The 18,461-nt window shown below is 57.3% G+C and overlaps 1 protein-coding gene across 1 annotated transcript; it reads right to left on the bottom strand.

Annotated features, from left to right (window-relative positions):
* Window positions 1-1,973: 1,973 nt before the first annotated feature.
* Window positions 1,974-17,765, bottom strand: SRF (serum response factor). The gene is made up of 7 exons (XM_054170900.1): window positions 17,194-17,765; window positions 15,543-15,809; window positions 9,331-9,592; window positions 7,166-7,285; window positions 5,477-5,668; window positions 4,872-4,948; window positions 1,974-4,647 (listed from the first exon to the last, which is right to left on the bottom strand). The coding sequence occupies exons 1-7, from the start codon at window positions 17,641-17,643 to the stop codon at window positions 4,552-4,554; spliced, it is 1,464 nt and encodes a 487-aa protein (XP_054026875.1). The 5' UTR covers window positions 17,644-17,765; the 3' UTR covers window positions 1,974-4,551.
* Between the last annotated feature and the right edge of the window lie 696 nt (window positions 17,766-18,461).

The following is an 18,461-nucleotide window of genomic DNA, read 5'->3' as shown; positions in this document are numbered from 1 at the left end:
TGTGTGTGTGCACAGCACCTGCAGCGCTGCTGTGGTTAATGTCACAAACAGGAGGTGGGGATAGCGCTCTGCCGTGGGAAGCGCAGCCTGGCCGGTAACATCATCCATCTGGCAACAGCCCACGGCCCAACTTGTCACCCACAATAAATAGCAGTGGTCAGATAGGGCACAGGCATACTTTTTTGTGAGGCTGAGAGTCTGTTTGTTGTGGCATTGTGGCAGTTTCAGGCTGATGCCTGGGAACATTTTCCACAGATTGAGAAGGAAAGTGGGAGAATGTAAATAAATGACCATGGGAGGGAAAAAGGAAAATAAGGATAAGGGCTGAATCATCCCATGGGGCTGGTCACTAACATAAAGCTAGTCATGTAAAACAACTGTCTGTCTCTTGTTGGTTTCTTCACTCTAGCTGATAGTAGCTGGTGGCTTTTGCTTGGCTGCATTCTTTGTTGTGGGTAAGTACTAATAAGCTACTCTGCTTCTCTCCTTTTTTACTCTTGTCCTGTGTACAGTCATTTACCCTGAAAATCAAGATGATGCCTGTGGAATCTTGCTCCACGGTAGCTGTTTTATATGTCCTACAGACACCTGCACACAAGTAACATGGGGTTACTGGTGCTGAGAGAGGTTGTGTGGTGCTGAACCCAAAAATGATGAACATGGGGCTGGCGGTGGTGTAAGCCATAAAATTAAAGCACCTTCCCTCATGATGGCGAGAGCCACTGTAGCTGCACTTCCAGTACAATCTCCTCTCCTGCTATACTGAGATGTATTTTCCCTATGTTGCACAGTACCTAAAGAAGGCTGGAAAGAGATTGTTTCAGCCTCCAGGGATAGGACAAGGGGCAGTGGCCTCAAAACTAGAGAATAGATTTAGATTGGATGCTAGGAACAAGTTCTGCACCATAAGGGTAGTGGAACACTGCAACAGGTTTGCCCATGGTTGAGGCTCATCCCTGGAGATATTCAATGTGAGGCTTGACAAGGCTCTGGGCAACCTGATGTAGTTGAGGATGCCCCTGCTGACTGCAGAGGAGGTTGGACTAGGTGACCTTTGGAGAGCCCTTCCAACCCAGACCATTCTATGAATTCCATAGTTGTATATAACCCACCTGACTCCAGGCCTAGGGGTTGTATTTTCTTTGATGTTACCACAGCAAAAACTCTTCTTAGACCTTAGTTTTGGCCTCACTCCTCCATTAGCAACATGCTCTCTTCTGCCTCCATGACTCTTGCTTGAGTTCCTCCTGCTCTTGCCTGCTAACACTCATGAATTACAGCAGTCCTTTTCTTTTGGAAGTTTCACTTCCTCCTCATTCTCCATTGTTACTTCTCTTGGCTCAACACCATGCCCCACTCACCAGCACAATTCCCATGTTTTCAAACAGGACAGCCCTCACTGCCCTGCTCTTTACCACAGGCCCTTTCTGGCTCTGGAACTCCCCAGCTGGTTAGGTCTCACCTGTGCAGGAGGCAGTGGGGATGGAGACTTCCACAAAGAGCTCCCCTTGGGCCACATTGGTCCAGACAGCCCTCCACCCTCTGCAGAACGCAGACAGGCGCAGCAATCTGCCTCTGATCCCTCCCCCTCCCCCCCCTTCCTTGACCCTAAAGGTGCAGCAAAGCAGGTCCAAGATCCCAAATCTGTGCACAAAATGATAACATTTATTGAAAGAGTAGTTTGTTTGTTGTCTTTTTTTTTTTTGTCTGTTTTAATACAAAAGAAAGCTCTGTACATAGTACTGTGATTACTTCCACATCCTTCCAGAAACACAACCCTGGAAACTGGAGGGGAAAAAAAAAAAACCCCAAAACAAACCCCAAAACAACAAACCCCCCAAAACAAAACCACCCCACCCACCCCCCAAAATCAGAAGATGATCTCACACACGCGCGCACGCACGCACACACACAACCCTCAAGCCGGTAAAATGAACTGAAAACAACACCCCCCCCCCAAAAAAAAACCCCCATGTCACCACACAATAAATGCCATTTCATCCCTGATACACAAGTGTTCTTACAAGTTCTGCACTTAAATAAAATAACACCATTAGCGTTTAACCAGCAGTTTCGCCTCTGGGGGGAGCCGAGGGAAGGAAAATGCAGTCGGGCACCCGATAGCAGCAGGGGCGCTCCTGCCCTCCTGGCCCCGAGCAGCTCTGCTCCACCGTGCTGGCACACAAGCCAAGCGGAGCAAAGCCAGGCCGGTGGCAAAGAACAATGCAAATCCCAACCCCATCCTTCTCCCGGGGTGAACTCCTAGGTACCCACAGCCCTGTTTTGGAAGCATCACTGAGCAGCTTTCATACACCTAAGCAATGGGGCACGGCACAGCACTCCCACATGCTCCGAGCTGCAGGGTAACACATCACTCTTAGAGCAAGGATGCTAAAGGGAGGCGGCATGCAATGTCACTCTCACCAGATGGGCCACCCCACTCTCCACAAGGGCTTAACAGTTTTGAAGGCTGAAAGACCATTCTGTCAGCTCTTTGCACAGGGAACTTGCAGGGGACATGCCTGCATCTGTGCACCAAGGAAGAGCTGTAGAGTGGGAACTACAGCCCAGATCATCAGCGAGCTCAGGAGATGCTGCTACCCGCACAGTGAGCAGGATGAGCGGGGGATCAGCCACTGCTGGCCACTCACAACCCAGGGAGGAGTGGGGATGCCCATATCCCTTAGGCAGTTACAGCTGCTCCACAGCAAAAGCAGTGACACAACAGCCACAGGTCCAAGGACCAGAGGTGAACAGGGAAGCCACCAGAAAACGCAGCCCATCTCTGGCTCCCGGGCACACTGCAAGGCCCTTGCTCCTGAGGGATGACTTCCCCCACTTCTAGAGACTGCTTCACTTGCCTGCTGCCCGCTAAGCCCCAGACAATGGGTATGGAGTTCTCGGCACAGGTAAGCAGGGAACAAGCATCCCAGTGGAGTCAGCTCGATCCCTGGCACATGCTGGTGGGTGGAGAGCGCAGCTTAAACGCTAATGCTGAGGAAACATGTCCAAGGTTACAATACAAAGTCAAAAGCAAGGCCCCTTTCCTGCCTCCATGCCCACCCACCCCTCTCCCATCCCCCTGGTACAAACCCCGTGAAAACTGTACAGGAGCCAAACTTTTATTCCTTAAAGAATTACATAAATACTGAGTTTAACATTTAGAAAAATAAAGTAATTTTCTTTTTTTTTTTTTTCCTTTTTTTTTTTTCCTTTTTTCCTTTTTTCTCCAAGGCTTCTTTTGTCTTTTAACTTAAAAAAAAAAAAAAAAGAAAGAAAAAGTTACAGTAGCTGCTTCTTCCCCTAAGGACTCAGCAGCTTCTCTCACTTGCTCACTCTCCTTCCAGGGATAGGACTATGTAGCAGAGCCGTTCACAACAACTCCTGTGCAGGACCAGGCACGCTCCAGCCCTTCTGCCCTGGCCTTGCTGAGCCTGCACAGGAATCACAGCTGCTCCTCTGCCACACAAGGATGGCCTACAAGCCACTCTGGTGCTCAGAGGAAGAGCCTGCCACCTGTCCAGCAGCTCAGTGCTCCATGGGCTCTTCTTCCCTTTGACACTTAGTCGTTTCTCCACCTTGCATCAGACAGAAGTTTAGAAAGCGTTGGCTGGAGCTGCAGGGGGACGTCAGAAAGACCTGGCCACATTCCCCTGAGTGTATGGAGTCTGCAAGCAGTGTGAGGGCTGAGAGGAGAGTGTGGGCTGAGCTGGCCACAGAGCCCCCTGTGAGCTCTACAGGGCCATCGCTGTACCCCTGGGCACCCACCAACCACCTCAGCTGTGCAAGGGCAGCCACCAGGGCAGAACCAGTCAGGCTGCAAATCTGCCGGGCAGCCCAGCAAGGAGGCACTGAGGGCAGAGGGCTCACTGTAGTGCATACAAGGAGGATGGGGCCACGTGCTGCCAGGCACATGCCACAGGCCGTGCCCTGCCCTGCCCTCTGGAGGGAGGGTGCGCAGGCCCAGCCAGAGATGCGCATGCAAGGTGGCCACTCTCCCCTGTCCAGAGCCCAGGGCGAGTTGCTGCAGCCAGAACGTGTCACCCCCCCCAACAAAGGCACATTGCTGAGGCCAGCAGCACAGCCTCGGCCTGCTCCACTCTGAGTTGCACCCACAGGACGGGCTCTAGGGCTGAGCCCCACGCCGAGCGAACACTTCATGGGCAAGGCGACTCAGAGAGCCCAGAAGGAGCCAGAGCCTCCAGCTGGGAACAGCCCATAGTATTTATTTACAGCGCAGAGCGACCCTCCCCTCGAGAGACAAAGGTTCTTTGGCTGGCGTGAGACAAGCACAGCAGCATCCAAACACCCCCAAAGCCCTGCACGGCCCCAGCACAGTTCTGCCCCAGGCGGGTCCTGCGGCCCCACGCGCATGCCTGTGTGTGTGTGTGTGTGGGTGCATGTCTGTGTGTGTGTGGGTGCATGTGTGGATGAAGGAAACGTGAAAAGGCAACAATAAATAATCGGTGCAGTCTGTACGAGAAGGAATTGCTGCTGCCAGCCCTGGCCTGAGGAGCCAGGGGCAGGCACAAGGCCGGCAGCAGAGGCCTCTCAGTCACTCTTGGCGCTGTGCGAGGTCTCCAAGTTGACCACCTGCAGCTCTGTCAGGCTGCTGCCACTGCTGCTCTGCTGCCCAATGACAGCCATCTAGAGAGAAAAGGGAGGAGGAAGAACTGGAGGGTGGCGTGCCTTGAGACCACGTGTGCCAGCAGCCAGGGTGGCACTCTCCTTTCTGGGCGCTGACAGCTTTCCCAGACGTGGGGACGGACCCTACCTGAGGGCCCAAAGCTGCCCAGACCCACAAAGGATGTGCAGGCAGGGCCAGGACAAGGGCACCCCCTGAACACCTGCAAATACCACTCTGTGCCTACCTGGTGAAGCTGAACAGCTGAGACTGGGATTTGAACGGTGCCTGATGGGGCTGTCAGGAACACTTGGGGGACGCCACCTGCCACAGAGAGAGAGAGAGCGCACAAATGATGCCATCCCTTAAGTGGTGTTCACCTGTGGGTCTTTTTCTCTGAGCTCCATGGAGCTTGACAAGGATGAAGGTACCTGTTTGCATGCATGGAGGCATGGAAGGAGAAAGCCACATGCACTAGGTTTTCCAAATCATGGAAAACAAGACCTCAAGCCAAGTCTTGCCTGCATGGCTTCACGCTGCTTTGCTCCCTCACGCAGCCACAGCTCCTCCTCCAGGTTCTCCTAGGTCACTCCACCCACTGCCCCATCCACCCACCCATCCCAGCAACCTTCACCCTTTGTCCTCAGCAAACAGCTCAAGCAACCCTTTGCACAGGAGAAGGGCAGAATCTAAAAGCATGCATCGAGCATCACCCCTGCCAGGCCTCTGCACAGCCACCAGGACTGCTCAGGAGAACATTCTTTGACTACGCAGCGGTAAGCACGCACGAGACGAGAAAAACCAGGGTGTCAAGAGTGCTTAAGGGAGCACTGACCCAGACAGCTATCTTACCCTGATCCTGGACCTGGCTGTGGGACACCTGCATCGCTGAAGGTGCCTGTGAGAAAGCGTTGAGGACTGCAAGTCCACTGTCTGCAAGGCCAGATGTGGGCGCGTACATCACCGCGTGTGGGCTGGGGTACATCATGTGGCCACCCCCAGTGGTTGGCACAGACGACGTCATGATGGTCGCTGGGAGGGTCACTAGCAGCAGGACAGACTGTGTGTGAGCTACACGAAAGGACTGTGCTACACTCACATACCTGCCTAACACCCCTCCCTCAGCCACCCTCAAGCAGCAGGTCCTTGGAGATACTCATCCGGTTCTCCCAAGCTGCTGGGGAGAAGCCCCAGGGAACAGGCAAGAGAGCTCAAACCTCTCTGTCTCATGAGTGAGTATGAGAGGGCAGAACAGCATGGCAGCCAAATATCCCAGGACTGAATTCACCCTGAGATGCAGCCAAATATCCCAGGACCGAATTCACCCTGAGATGCAGCCAAATATCCCAGGACCGAATTCACCCTGAGATGCAGCCAAATATCCCAGGACCGAATTCACCCTGAGATGCAGCCAAATATCCCAGGACCGAATTCACCCTGAGATGCAGCCAAATATCCCAGGACCGAATTCACCCTGAGATGCAGCCAAATATCCCAGGACTGAATTCACCCTGAGATGCAGCCAAATATCCCAGGACTGAATTCACCCTGAGATGCAGCCAAATATCCCAGGACTGAATTCACCCTGAGATGCAGCCAAATATCCCAGGACTGAATTCACCCTGAGATGCAGCCAAATATCCCAGGACTGAATTCACCCTGAGATGCAGCCAAATATCCCAGGACTGAATTCACCCTGAGATGCAGCCAAATATCCCAGGACTGAATTCACCCTGAGATGCAGCCAAATATCCCAGGACTGAATTCACCCTGAGATGCAAGTTTCCTGATGAAGATGTAATAGAGCTGAGTTGGATTCAGCCTGCATCCAGGCACCTGGCATCAGGTTTTACTGACAAGAGGTCTCCTGTGCACATACAGTTGTGGTGAGTTGAAATGCACCAACATTCTACTGCTTTCTGCTCCAAGATCTGAGGGAAATTTTCATTGCACAGCCTGAAACTACAAGAGTGAAAAACCTCAAGCAGATGTGAGCCAGTGCCTTGTGGGAGGGGCAACTCTGTCTCACTAAGAAACCACCTGAGAAATGGGCAACCTGTTCCCAGCTCCAGGCAGTTCCACCTCAACATGAGGGAAAACTTTACTGGAAGGGTGACAGAGCGCTGGGAACCAGGCTGCCCAGAGAGGCTGTGGATTCTCCTTCTCTAGGGCCTTTCAAGGCCCATCTGGATGCATTCCTGTGTGATCTGCCCTGAGGGATCCTGCTTTGGCAGGGGTGCTGGACTACATGATCTTCAGAGGTCCCTTCCAACCCCTAACATTCTATGTTTCTATGCATGTGGAAAGGCTCTGAAATCCCTTGTAAGATGCCCTATGCACAGCAGCATCTACCCAGACAGAGCGTAGCATGGGGGCTGGCAACAGGGATAAATACACCTGGGGAACTGTCAGGAAGAACAGGACAGAGATGGTCTGAAGGACCCTGGGGCAGGGAGCAGGCATGAGACCTATGGGTGTGGGTTGTTGTCAGCAGTGGTTAGAAAGGCAGGCAGAAGATGGTCACCATGATGTCCCAATTACCTGTTCCGCTGGAAGAGGTCTGGGTAAGGTCAGTGCTGCTGTCACTAGAGGGAGATGCTTGCTGCGGTGCCTGATGCACCTGGATAGCCTGGACTGGAACCTGCTGAGCCATGGTACCACCTGGGGAGAGAGAGGAGCCCATCAGCCTGCGGCTCAGCAGGGGTACAAGCACTCTGAGCCATGTAAAAGACACTCAGTCCTTCTCTGGCCACGCACAGCTCCACAGCATGGCTCTGCACCATGCTCTCAAACCTGCTCTTTCCTGGCACACAGGGGCCAAGGAGGAGTTATAGCTGGCTTACAGGGCTCCAGAGAGGAAAGGAAAGGCCACAGCAGCTTTTGTCCAGCTCCCAGGTATAGTTCAGGAATGTCCTGGTTCCACCAAGACACAGCACAGATGATGATGGGAGGAGAGGGTACCCCCAGCACTGCCCAGGCTGGCTGGGGCCCACTGCCTTCAAACTCTGAAGCCCAGCTCCATCCTCCACAGGGCACTTGGAGAAAAGCTCTCTCACCCACCTTGTGATCTCCACGACATCATGGTGCCCTGCACAGGGTTTAGCAACCACTGCACCATAAGATGTGCATCCCAGACCTGCAGAGGCATGGTGACACAGCCTCTGACCCAGTGCACATATTGCAAAGCTCTTTGGCTCCAGAGACAGAGCTCAGCCCAGAAAGCTCCCCTCAAAGCTCAGGTCCTGACTCCAGAGAGAAGAGCAAGTGATGCTGCAGAGAGCAGCAGTCATCAGCCACCTCGCTCAGGCCAAGCACCTCCCCATGCACCACACTGCAGGGACACACATCCATTATTCTCTTAGCTCCTCAGACCACAAGGGAAATCCAGACCCCCTGCAGGAGATCACGCTCTTTGCCAGGGCCCACAGGAGCCATAAAGGCTTCAAGAAGGCATGCAGGCTAACAGACTCATCAACTTGAGCTCAGACAGCAGGACACAAGAGATATGTCTCACTCTCACTGCTGCTTCTCAGGTGATGACTGTCCCCACAAAGCAGAGTCTAGCCCTGCTCTGAAATTCCAGCCAGGAGCACGACCAGCCCTAGTACATCACCTGGAGAACCTCCACTCAGCACAAGAAACAACTCCTACAAAGAGCACTGCCCACAAGGCAACACAGCAGCACCAGCTTCTTCCTCTGCTCTGGGTCTCTCCTAATCTGTCTTCTGCACCTTGGTTCAGAGACTGCAGATCCAAACTCAGCAGCAAAGGCAGCTGGACAGAGCCCAATGACAGCACACAAAAAGCATCCATTGGGCATCTGAGCCCCTGTGGTCTCTCTCCATCAATCCTCCCAACACCACTGAGCCTCAGCACAGCTGCATCAGGGATCTGTCTCCTCTACCTTTGCTAGTCACAGGGCAAACCCTGGGGAAGGAGACTGAAAACCTGCTGCTTCCCATGGTCTGTATCCCCTAGGATGCTGCTCCTGCCTATGCCAAGCACTCTCTGCCCTGTCCTCCCATCTATCCCTCACAGTCACAGCCAGGGTGCTCTGCACTCTGCCTCCACTGCGCTCCCACCTACGCCAGGGGTCAGCTCTCTGGCCAGGCCAGCAGAACCCCCCCCAGACACCTCCATCCCCCCACCTGAAGCACGTGGAGGAGAAGCGAGTGCTGACCTGTCAGGGACACGACCTGCCCTCCAGCTCTGGCAGGGAAGCGGAAGACTGCCTGCCGTACCTGCTGCGGCTGTCCAGCCGTACCTGCGAGCACCTGGCTCTGCTGGCTGGGCACAGCCAGGGACTGGGGCTGTAACTGAGTGAGAGGAATGGCAGGGGTCCCCAGAGAAAGGGAAGCACCTGCCAAGAGTGGGGGAGAAAGGAAAGCTTGTGTCACCACCAGCTCTCTTCACTCCCTCTAGGCTTCGAGGTGCTGCCCTGGGGTCCCAGCTCAGCCCCCTGCCACTGCACCCTTCCCAGCAGCAGGGCCAGCCAGGGGCGCTCTGAGGAAACGGTCAGCACACGACGCTTGTCCGGGCCCTGGCCTGGCTGGGCTCAAGCGAGGAGCCCCAGCCAGGTGCACCCTACAGCAGCAGCCGCTCCGCTTCCTCCTGCCACCAGCCCTCCTCCGCCCCGGAGGAGACCGCAGCACACGGGCGCAGAGCCGGACGGACAGGGGCGGCCCTCAGCCCCTCGAGGCACTGACCTGACATGAGGGTGAAGCCTGTGGGTATGGGCATGAGGCCCCCCGACGTCACTGCACTGGCTCCAGTGGTCTTCAGCACTGTCCCGTTGGCACTGGTGACGGCATTGGGGCTGATGCTGGCAGACACTGGTGCCAGGTAGTTAGTGATGGGGAAGGACGGGCCGCTGCTGACCTGCATGGAGGTGGAGGTGGTGGGGGCTGTCTGGATGGTGGACGTCGTCCCCGGCAGGTTGGTGACAGTGAAGGCAGGTTTCAGCGTGTCCTGGGGAAGGAGAGGTGGTGACAACTCAGACTGGCCCTTGGATGTGGTCAGCACCTGCCCACGAGGCCAAAGCAGGCTCCCAAGGGTGCAGCCTCGTGCTGAACCATACCCCCACTGCCTGCTGCCTGCACACGGAGCAGAGCCAGAGCAGCAGAGGGGAGCTGCTTGTACAAGCACAAGGAGACTGTGCCCAATCATGTAGCATGAGAAGAGCTGGAGAGAGCTCAGCATAAGCCTTGGATACGAGCCCGGGGCCACACGGGTCCCCTGAGAGACACCAGGGAATGAAGCAACCCTTTCCCTCCCCAGGAGTCCCCCTAAGAGAGCAGCCTCTCTTTGGCACACAAGAGGCAAAAGCAGGGACAGACATGAAGGTAAACACACTGTCTCCTGTCAGGAACACACACCACTTCCCTTATGGCAGGAAACACATGGCCAAGAAGAAGCCAAGAACTGGCTTCTAAAGGCAGCTGTACACTAGAAGCACCAAGGGAGAGGGGAGAGAGGCCAGACCCAGACACCAGGGAGGCCCAGACCCAGCTGTGACAGCTGCTTTGTCAAGCCCTGGGGAATGCCTCCACGAATTTCCTGGAGCAAATGGGAGAACCCAGCCAGGGAAAGCACCCATTTGCCAGTCTACTAGCTGGAGACAGGCAGGGGGCAAATGCTTCCAGGGGACCCCATATGTCAGCTACAGCCCACACAGACCACAGTCCTGCAAGGAGCACTGGAGCTCCGTGCCTGTCCGAGGACAGCATCATCAGGAAAGCAAAGCACCAGAAGAAGGAGGGCCCTGCACTGAGCCAAAGCTAGCTTAAGAGGCTGGCTGCTGGGTCTGGGAACAAAGGAGGAACATGTATGCTGGTCCACAGGGTGCCTAACACCCCAGTTTCTGCAGCCACAAAGCACTCGGCTGGACGCAGCTTGGATCTGCAGGAACCAACTGAGCCCAGCAGGATCCCTCTTGCCCCCCGGCACTCACACTTCACCTAATGAGCCTCCTTCTCCCAAATCCCTTTTTGGCTACCCATCACCTCCATGGCTCCTCTCCTGCCCTGCTGAGCCAAGAGCAGGCTGCAAATACACTGCTCCACAGGACGCCACGAGAGACCTGCTGTCCCCATGCCCTGCCAGGCCTGGCAGCACGCCCCGGAAGAGTTAAGGCTGCCACACTCCCACCCCTCCCCGCTGGTGGGCCCAGCTCTCCAGTGCTAAGCCTTCTTCCCAGCTTGTCAAGCTGCCAGGAACGAGGAATTCACAGCTCAAGCAAGAGCTAAAAAAGGGAAGGCAGCCCATTTTGGAGAGGGGTAACCAATCCCCGGCGCTCGGCCGTGCCCCGGGGCCCGGGCAGGGAGGAGAGCAACGCCCCTCCGCTTGGCACCGCTCGCCCTCGCGTCCGAATTAGAAGAGGCACGTGATGACAGAGCAGAGCCCAGGAGAGGCACTTTCCATTAGCTCAACCACAAACCCCTGCCATCTCACACGGAGGCTGTGGGTGCCCTCCCCAGATGGGTGACAGGGCAGAGCTCCCAACAGCCCACTAGGCCACGGAAGCCGTAGCACAGCAGGGCAAGTCCTGCTCCCAGCTGGGATAAGCCAAGCACCCTCATCCCCAGGTGCAGCCTTCAAACTGTACATCCCTGAGATACAGCCCCCAAGCAGCCAGGGCACTCAGCGTCTCTCTATGCTCTTAGGGCTGGAGGAGGCATCCCAAAGAATTCACAGCACCTTACTCAGGACTCATTAGAAGCACATGGGCAAACCTCAGGGCAATCAGAGCAGAAAAGGTGCTTGGGAAAGATGATGTGGCAGCAGGCTCAAACCTTGCATGCCCTCTCTCGTGCCCTCCCTCCTCTGCCATGGGTGAGACTCAGATTCTCCTCTTTCCCCCAGCCCAAGAGGACAGGCCAGATGTCCCATCTCTGCTGTGTTTCTCTCAAGCTACAGCAACAGCTCCCAGTACAGAGACAGCAGGAGAGACCTTGGGATTGGACACCTGTTGCCCATCTGGGATGCCTTAGAGCCCCAGAGCACCTTAGCTCCTCCCAGCACCCTGCAAACCCCAGGCTACATGCACTAGGCCAGCCTTCAACAGGAGCCAAGTCATAGGTCACCTTCAGTACACATTACCCAAGGGACCATGGACAAGCCCTGAGGCAGCACAGCAGCCCTGAAGGCTCTTCCCTTCCTGATCCAGCTGCACATCCGTTCCCCACCAAACTTCCCAGATGCTGTAAACTTCTGCTGCTCACAGAGCAGCATCTGAGGGTCCAGCACAGAGCAGAGAAGTGTGGCACAGCCCCAAGAGATGTCTGCACAGACCCACACCACTGTGCACGTTTGAAAAAGGCTATACAGCATGAGTGGACCACAGGACATGGCCCAGGTCATCTGATGATGCACATCCTGGAACACAATAGGGTCTTGAGGACAAAACCAATCCCTCTCCACAGCTTCTCAGTGCTGCCCAGGACAATGCTGTTCAGCATGACCCAGACCCCTCAACCCAGCATTGCTGCGTGGATGTTGCAGGGTAACTGGCCTTGGGAAATGGGAAATCCTAACCTGGACTCCAGCACCTGGTCTGCAATCCAGAGGGGCCAACAAGTCCCACCCCAAGAAGAGACATCAGGGCTCATCCCATGCTCTCACCCCAGTCTAGAGCCTTGAGTTCCCTCTCCTGCATAATCACACCCAGGAGACTACATGAGGACAATGTGTCCTTTGGGGACCAGACAGGTCAGTACATGGCATCATGAGGATGTGGCTGCTGTCTTGGAAGTGCAGCTTGCTTCAGTGTTAGCTGCAGGCCAAACTCAGGCTCTGTGGCAGGGAGTTTGGGTTTGGCACAGCAGAAGCATCTCACAGCTGCTGCTGGCTGCTGACCACAGGTAACAGCCTAGCTGCACTGCTCCTCTCTCTGCTGCAGCAGCTCAACACAAGCAGGTTTCATCCATGCAGAGGCCCAGAAAGCAGAGTTGACAGGAAGACCAGGCAGCAAATGCCCAACCCTCTCAGAGCATCCTAATTGAATTCCATAGAATCACAGAATGGTAAGGGGCTGCAAGGGACCCCTGGAGATCACCTAGTCCAACCCTCCTGTCAAGGCAGGACCAATTCCCTGCCACTTCCTCTAATGAGGCACCCCTAATCAAGCCCTGGGTACCACCCACCCTTCAAGGCCCCCATCCACCTCACATGGCCCACCCACAGGCTCCCTTCATCCCTGGAGTGCTGCTTCATCTGTCCCAGAATTGGGCCAACTTTTGTCACCAGCACCAAACCAGGTTCCCAGCACTGCAGAAGGCACAGCAAGAGTGGGGAGGGTCAGGGTAGGACCATCCCTAGCCTCATGCCTGGCCACAAGAAGAGTCCTTAGGAGGCCAGAAGCAGGTACGGTACAGCCAGAACAGCAAGCAGAAGACAGAGCCACAAGGCTCCTCCAGACCCACCCCAAATGCTGGCTGTGGCTATGAAGCACTCTGCACTAAGCACTACCACTCATGGTGGGCTTGCAGGGTTGCAGCAGAAAGCTGTGTTATGAAAACCTCCTCTGTAGGGTAACTGCACTCCAAGAGCATACTTCTTTGGGGCTACCTAGCTATATCCTCAGGGACGTGATGTGGACAAGCCCCATGCCAGAGACAGGTCAGAGAGAGGTCAGCTGCCTGCACAGTACTTAATCTCAGAATGTTAGGGGCTGGAAGGGACACCAAGAGATCACTCAGTCCAACCCCACTGCCAAGGCAGGGTCACCCAGGGTAGTCTGCACAGGAAGGCATCCAGGTGGGGTTTGAAAGTCCCCAGAGATGCAGACTCCACAACCTCTCTGGGCAGCCTGCTCCAGGGCTCTGTCACCCTCACTGTAAAGAAGTTTCTCCTCATGTTGAGCTGAAACCTTCTGTGTTCAAGTTTGTATCCACTGTTCCTTGTCTTACTAGTGTGCCCCAACAAAAAGAGCTTGCCCCCCTCCACTTGACACCCACCCCTCAGATATTGATAGGCATTGATCAGATCCCCTCCCAGCCTTCTCTTCTCCAGACTAAACAGCCCCAGGGCTCTCAGTCTCTCTTCACAGGGGAGATGCTCAAGACCCCTAATCATCCTCCTGGCTCTCTCTTGGATTCTCTCCAGCAGGTCTCTGTCTCTTTTGAACTGGGGATACTTCCCACACCTCCAAACTACTCCAGGCACAGGTCTCATTACAAAATGCCCTCAGGACTTGCCTCTTCATCCAGGAGAAGCCCAAGAGAGAAGTCCTTACCAACAAAGGCTGCACAAACAAGAAGCTGCTGGTGACAACAGGCTCCTTGGCCCACTGGAAAGGGCAGTCAGTTCACACTAGGAACTGGAGGCACCCACAGGAGTCACACCAATCTGAGACAGCTGGGAGTATTGGGCTCCCATCAGTGGGAAGCCTTCCCAGGGACTCTTCTGGGCTCCAGCACAGAGCTCTGCAGCCAGCAACACCTTGGCCTACCAGCTTCTCTGCCTGCAAGGATCTCCATGAGTGATATTTCTCAGGACCCAGCAGCAGTAAGGTCTTGCCTGGCACAGCACTGCACACAGGGGGGGAAGAGGACACAGAGGAATCGTGGCTCTCACATCCCCAGCAGTACTGAGGGCATGGAGCAGTTGTGGCTGTCACATCCTCAAGCAGCACTGAGTTCAGAGCTGCTGGGCTGCCACAGGATACAAACACACAGCTGAACAGACAACATGCTGGGCACATCTTGGGGCTGCACTGTGGGATTACAGCACAGAGATCTCCAACATCCATCTCCAGGTCCTCTCTTCTGCTAATGCTTAGTGGCTAATGCATAGCAAGGATGCTGCTGTCACTTGCAGACAGCTGGCTGGAGGACTCCTAGAGCAAGGCCACAGTTCATCTGGAAGAATGCTTGTGCAGCAAGCCCAGTACCCATGCCACCAGCACAGGTAAAGCAGAGCATGCAGGAACTCTTATCACCTAATGGCACTCCACACAGGTGCAGGAAGCTGTGGCACAGCCCCTAGTCCAGCATGTTGTCCCAGCCATGCACCACAGATTCCCCTGCCTCTTATCTCCAAGTGCCTACAGACCTTAGCACCAGCCTGCAAAGGAACCAGCAGCAATACAGAGGCCAGCTGTCTTGCAACAGCTCTGAGGAACTGCTGTCCCCTCCCTGGAGGTGTTCAAGGCCAGGTCAGACAGGGCATTGTGCAGCCTGGTCTAGTGGAATGTGTCCCTGGCCATGGCTAAGGGCTGGAACCAGATGATCTGTAAGGTCCCTTCCAACCCAAACCATTCTATGAACTGCACCAGAAGATGCAGGGTACAAGATAGAGCCCTTCCAGCAGAAAACAGCCATTGCCTGACTGCCTCCATGGGCAGACCTCCTGCAGCAGCCTGGGCAAGTAACATGGGCAGGCAAGGGCCAGTGCCTGCAGGGACACTGGGCAGGGAGCAGAAACAGTCCGTCCAGCCAAGTGTTTCCATTCCCCATGTCCTCCCTGCCCCCCTCCAAAACAGCACCAAAGCAAGAGACAGCTGCAGCTTATAAGGAATGTGAGGGGCCCTGCCAGGGACTCTGGTGAGGGAAACCAGGCCTTATAAGGCCATGGAGGCAGAATCAAATTTTTATCAATGAGTGCAAGAGCATGAAGACGCCCAGGGAGAGATAACAGTGCTGAGAGCTGGCTGGGGGGTGGGCTGGGCTGACGGGGAGCCCCACTGCAAAGGACAGGGCCAGAACACCTGCCACCCACTCTCCTCCCTCTCTGAATCACCACTACAGCCAGCCAAGCGAAGGAGCCAGCTCTGAGAGGCCACAAGTGGAGTCCTAGCTGGAAGGGACTCACGTGCAGCTTCCCAAGCTGTTCCTCGAGAAGGGCTGGGGGATGATGGGGGAGGCTCCCAGCAGCACCCCACCGGCGCAGCCGTGCCCCCCCAGATGCCCAGGCAGGTTACCTTGGTCTCCCCGCTGCTGTCCGACTCCGACACCTGGTAGGTGAGGTCGGTCTCCTCAAAGCCCGTGGCGCTCATGCGCTGGTCGGTGGTGGGGTCGGAGCGCGGCGGCGAGTCGGGGGAGTTGAGGCAGGTTTGGATCAGCGCCTTCCCCGTCTCGCTGGTGATCATGGGCTGCAGCTTCCGCGTGGCAAACGTGTACACGTGGCCCGTCTCGCTGGCCACCAGCAGCAGGACTTGGGTGCCTGTCAGCGTGGAGAGCTCGTAGGCCTGCCAGCAGCACAAAGGACCAACAGGGAGTCATGGAGGGGAGGGACGTGGGTCAAGAGTCCTCCCCTCCTTTCGCTCACGCCAGCTCCAGCTCCCTGTCAGCTCACCTCCACAGCCAACTCAAGGTTGGGTCCCCACAGGGTGAAGCGCGCCATGCTGCCCTCCCAGCTCCTTGAGAGTGCTCCATGGGGAACTGTGTGCCAAGAGGCCACAGAAAAAGAGCGGTGCCCTCAGGAGAACAGCCTCACTAAAGAGGAGCACTGGGCTGTCCCCATTCTGGAAACACCACCTGCTTCTCCAGACACTTCTGGATGCCCCCCCCCCCACCTTGCTGAGCCATGTGAGAGGATGCAACTTGGCCCACATGTTTCTGCTACCTCTTCACACCACAGCCAGGGCAGGACCCAGCTTCCCTTCTCAGTCTTCAAAGTCTTGAGCAGAGCTACACCCAAACATCTCTGCAGAGAGGCTACCAACCCCCAGGACTGATGTGTGGGCTGGGAAGAACACTGCTGATATGCCATCATGGCACACTCAGTGGTCTCACCCAAGCTGCCACAAGACCAGATGGCCTCATTCTCCATCCCACACTACCACACTTTTCTCAGTGGTACCCCACAACCATTCCCACCTTCCCAGGGTGCATGTGAAGTCCAGCTCAGCTGAGATGCAGCATTACCCAATCGCTCAGAGGATGCTATGAGCACCAATGAGGATGGAGATGAGCCAGCAGCATCCAAACGCACATAACCCACTCCCGCCCAAAGTTTCTCATCTGTCTCCGTACAGCGGCTTGAGCCACTTAGGAACCGCGGAGCGCACTCTGGCCCGGGCGAGGCACGGAGCCCTTCCGCGGCCGAGGGAGCCAGCCCCGCTGGGCTCTTGGCAGGGCAGTCCAGCCGTGTCACAGGACTGGCGTGGCACCCAGCGACGGCTCACAGGGAGGGGCCCGAGGGCTCCGGTTAGCTCCGGCCGGAGGCTGCACCAGAACGAGCCGCAACAGCCGACCAGGGACCGCCGGACGCACCCAGCATCCGCCGGCCCTGGGGCTACGTGACCGTTACTGCTCTTCCCGTTCCCCGTTTCCCAGGTCCCTGTCAGGAGCCTCATAAAAGCCAGGAGAGAGATGAAGGCGACAACCGGCCCCGCCGGAGGCACCCGCGCAGCCCCCCGGAAGGAGCTGTGGCCGGGCCGCCCCCACCCGCCGCACGACCGGGAAGCCGCCGCCGTTTCCGGGCACGGCCCTGCCGGCCGGTTCCCTGCTCGGCCCGGGCACACGCCGCCCAGGAGTGGCGGCTGCTGCCGGCAATGGAAAGGTGGGTGCCAGCCGCCCCCCGCTGCCGCCCCCCGCCCCCCCGCGCCGGCCGGACCCCCGGGGCCCCACCTTCTTCATGATGCCGGTCTTTCTCTTGCTGAAGGTGGTGTAGCGCCGTAGCTTGTTGTCAATGAATTCCATCTTGATCTTCACCCGACCCCGCGTCTTCTTTCCAGGCTTGGCGCCGCTCACGGCCCCGCTGCCCCCGCCGACGCCGCCGCTATAGGCAGCCGCCGCCGCTCCTGCCGCGGGCCCCGCCGCCGCCGCCTCGGCCAGGCCCCGCTTCACGCCGCGCCGCTCGCCGCCCAGCTCCTCCTCCTCCGCCGACTCCGAGTCGCCCTCGCTGCCGCTGTACAGTGCCTCCCGCTCCAGACGGCCACCGGGCGGTCCTGCCGCCGCCCCGCCGCCGTTCGCCCCACGCGGTACCGGCGACCGACCCAGCCCCGAGCCACGGGCCAGCGCGGCGGCAGCGGCAGCAGCGCCGCCGCCGTTCCCGGCCCCGGCCTGGCTCGGCAACATCGCGGCGGCGAGCGCGGGTCGGGTCGGGTCAGGCCGGCCCTGCCATGGCCCCGCCGCCCGCTCCGCGCTCACGGCCCCGCTCCACCACCGCCCCCGCCGCACCGCGCCGCCCCCATATAAAGCGATACAATGTTGCCTTTTATGGCCAGGGAGCTCCTTATATGGGGCGAGCCGGCGCCCCGCCGCCAGCCGCCTCCTTATTGGCTGGCTGCCGCCAAGCGCCGACGCCCATTGGCCGGCGCCGGGCGCTTGTTTTGCATACGTAGGGACGGCGCTGGCGTCACGCCGCGGCTGGGGCGGGCGGGGAGGCCCTTAAAGGCGCCGCGCCCCCCGCTCGGTTCCGGTGGCTGTGGGGCGCTGGGGCCCTGTTGCACCACACGAAGAGTAGGGCTGGGGCTTTTCAGTTGCAGTTTCCCCGGCTCCTGCCGCCGGCTCCGGGCACGCTTCTCTTCCTGAGGGACATACCGCATGGCTGAGGCGCCCCGCCGTGCCCCCGGCGCCGGCCTCGGGCTGCAGGCGGGAGGAGCTCGGCGCCAGCGCCGCCATCCTGCCCGCCCCTTCGCTGTGCCACCAGGTGTTGCTCCAGGCAGCTGTACGCCCCCCGCTACCCCCCCCAACCCATCCCAGCTGTTCCCACTGCGGGGACAACGTGCTGCCCACTTGTCTCTGGTAGTCGCGGGGTCTGCCCGGGGTCAGGAGGAGGAGCTGCAGGGACCTGGGGGCCACACGGGTGCTCAAGTGCGTGCAGGGCGCAGGACTGGGCAGATGCCGCCAAAATGCCCGTTGCCCAAGTACAAGATGACCGCTGGTAGAAGAGG

Source organism: Dryobates pubescens, chromosome 2, assembly GCF_014839835.1.
Source record: "Dryobates pubescens isolate bDryPub1 chromosome 2, bDryPub1.pri, whole genome shotgun sequence".
In the NCBI taxonomy this organism is placed as follows: domain Eukaryota; kingdom Metazoa; phylum Chordata; class Aves; order Piciformes; family Picidae; genus Dryobates; species Dryobates pubescens.
The sequence above is the reverse complement of the archived record's forward strand: the minus strand, read 5'-3'. Positions and strand labels throughout refer to the sequence as shown.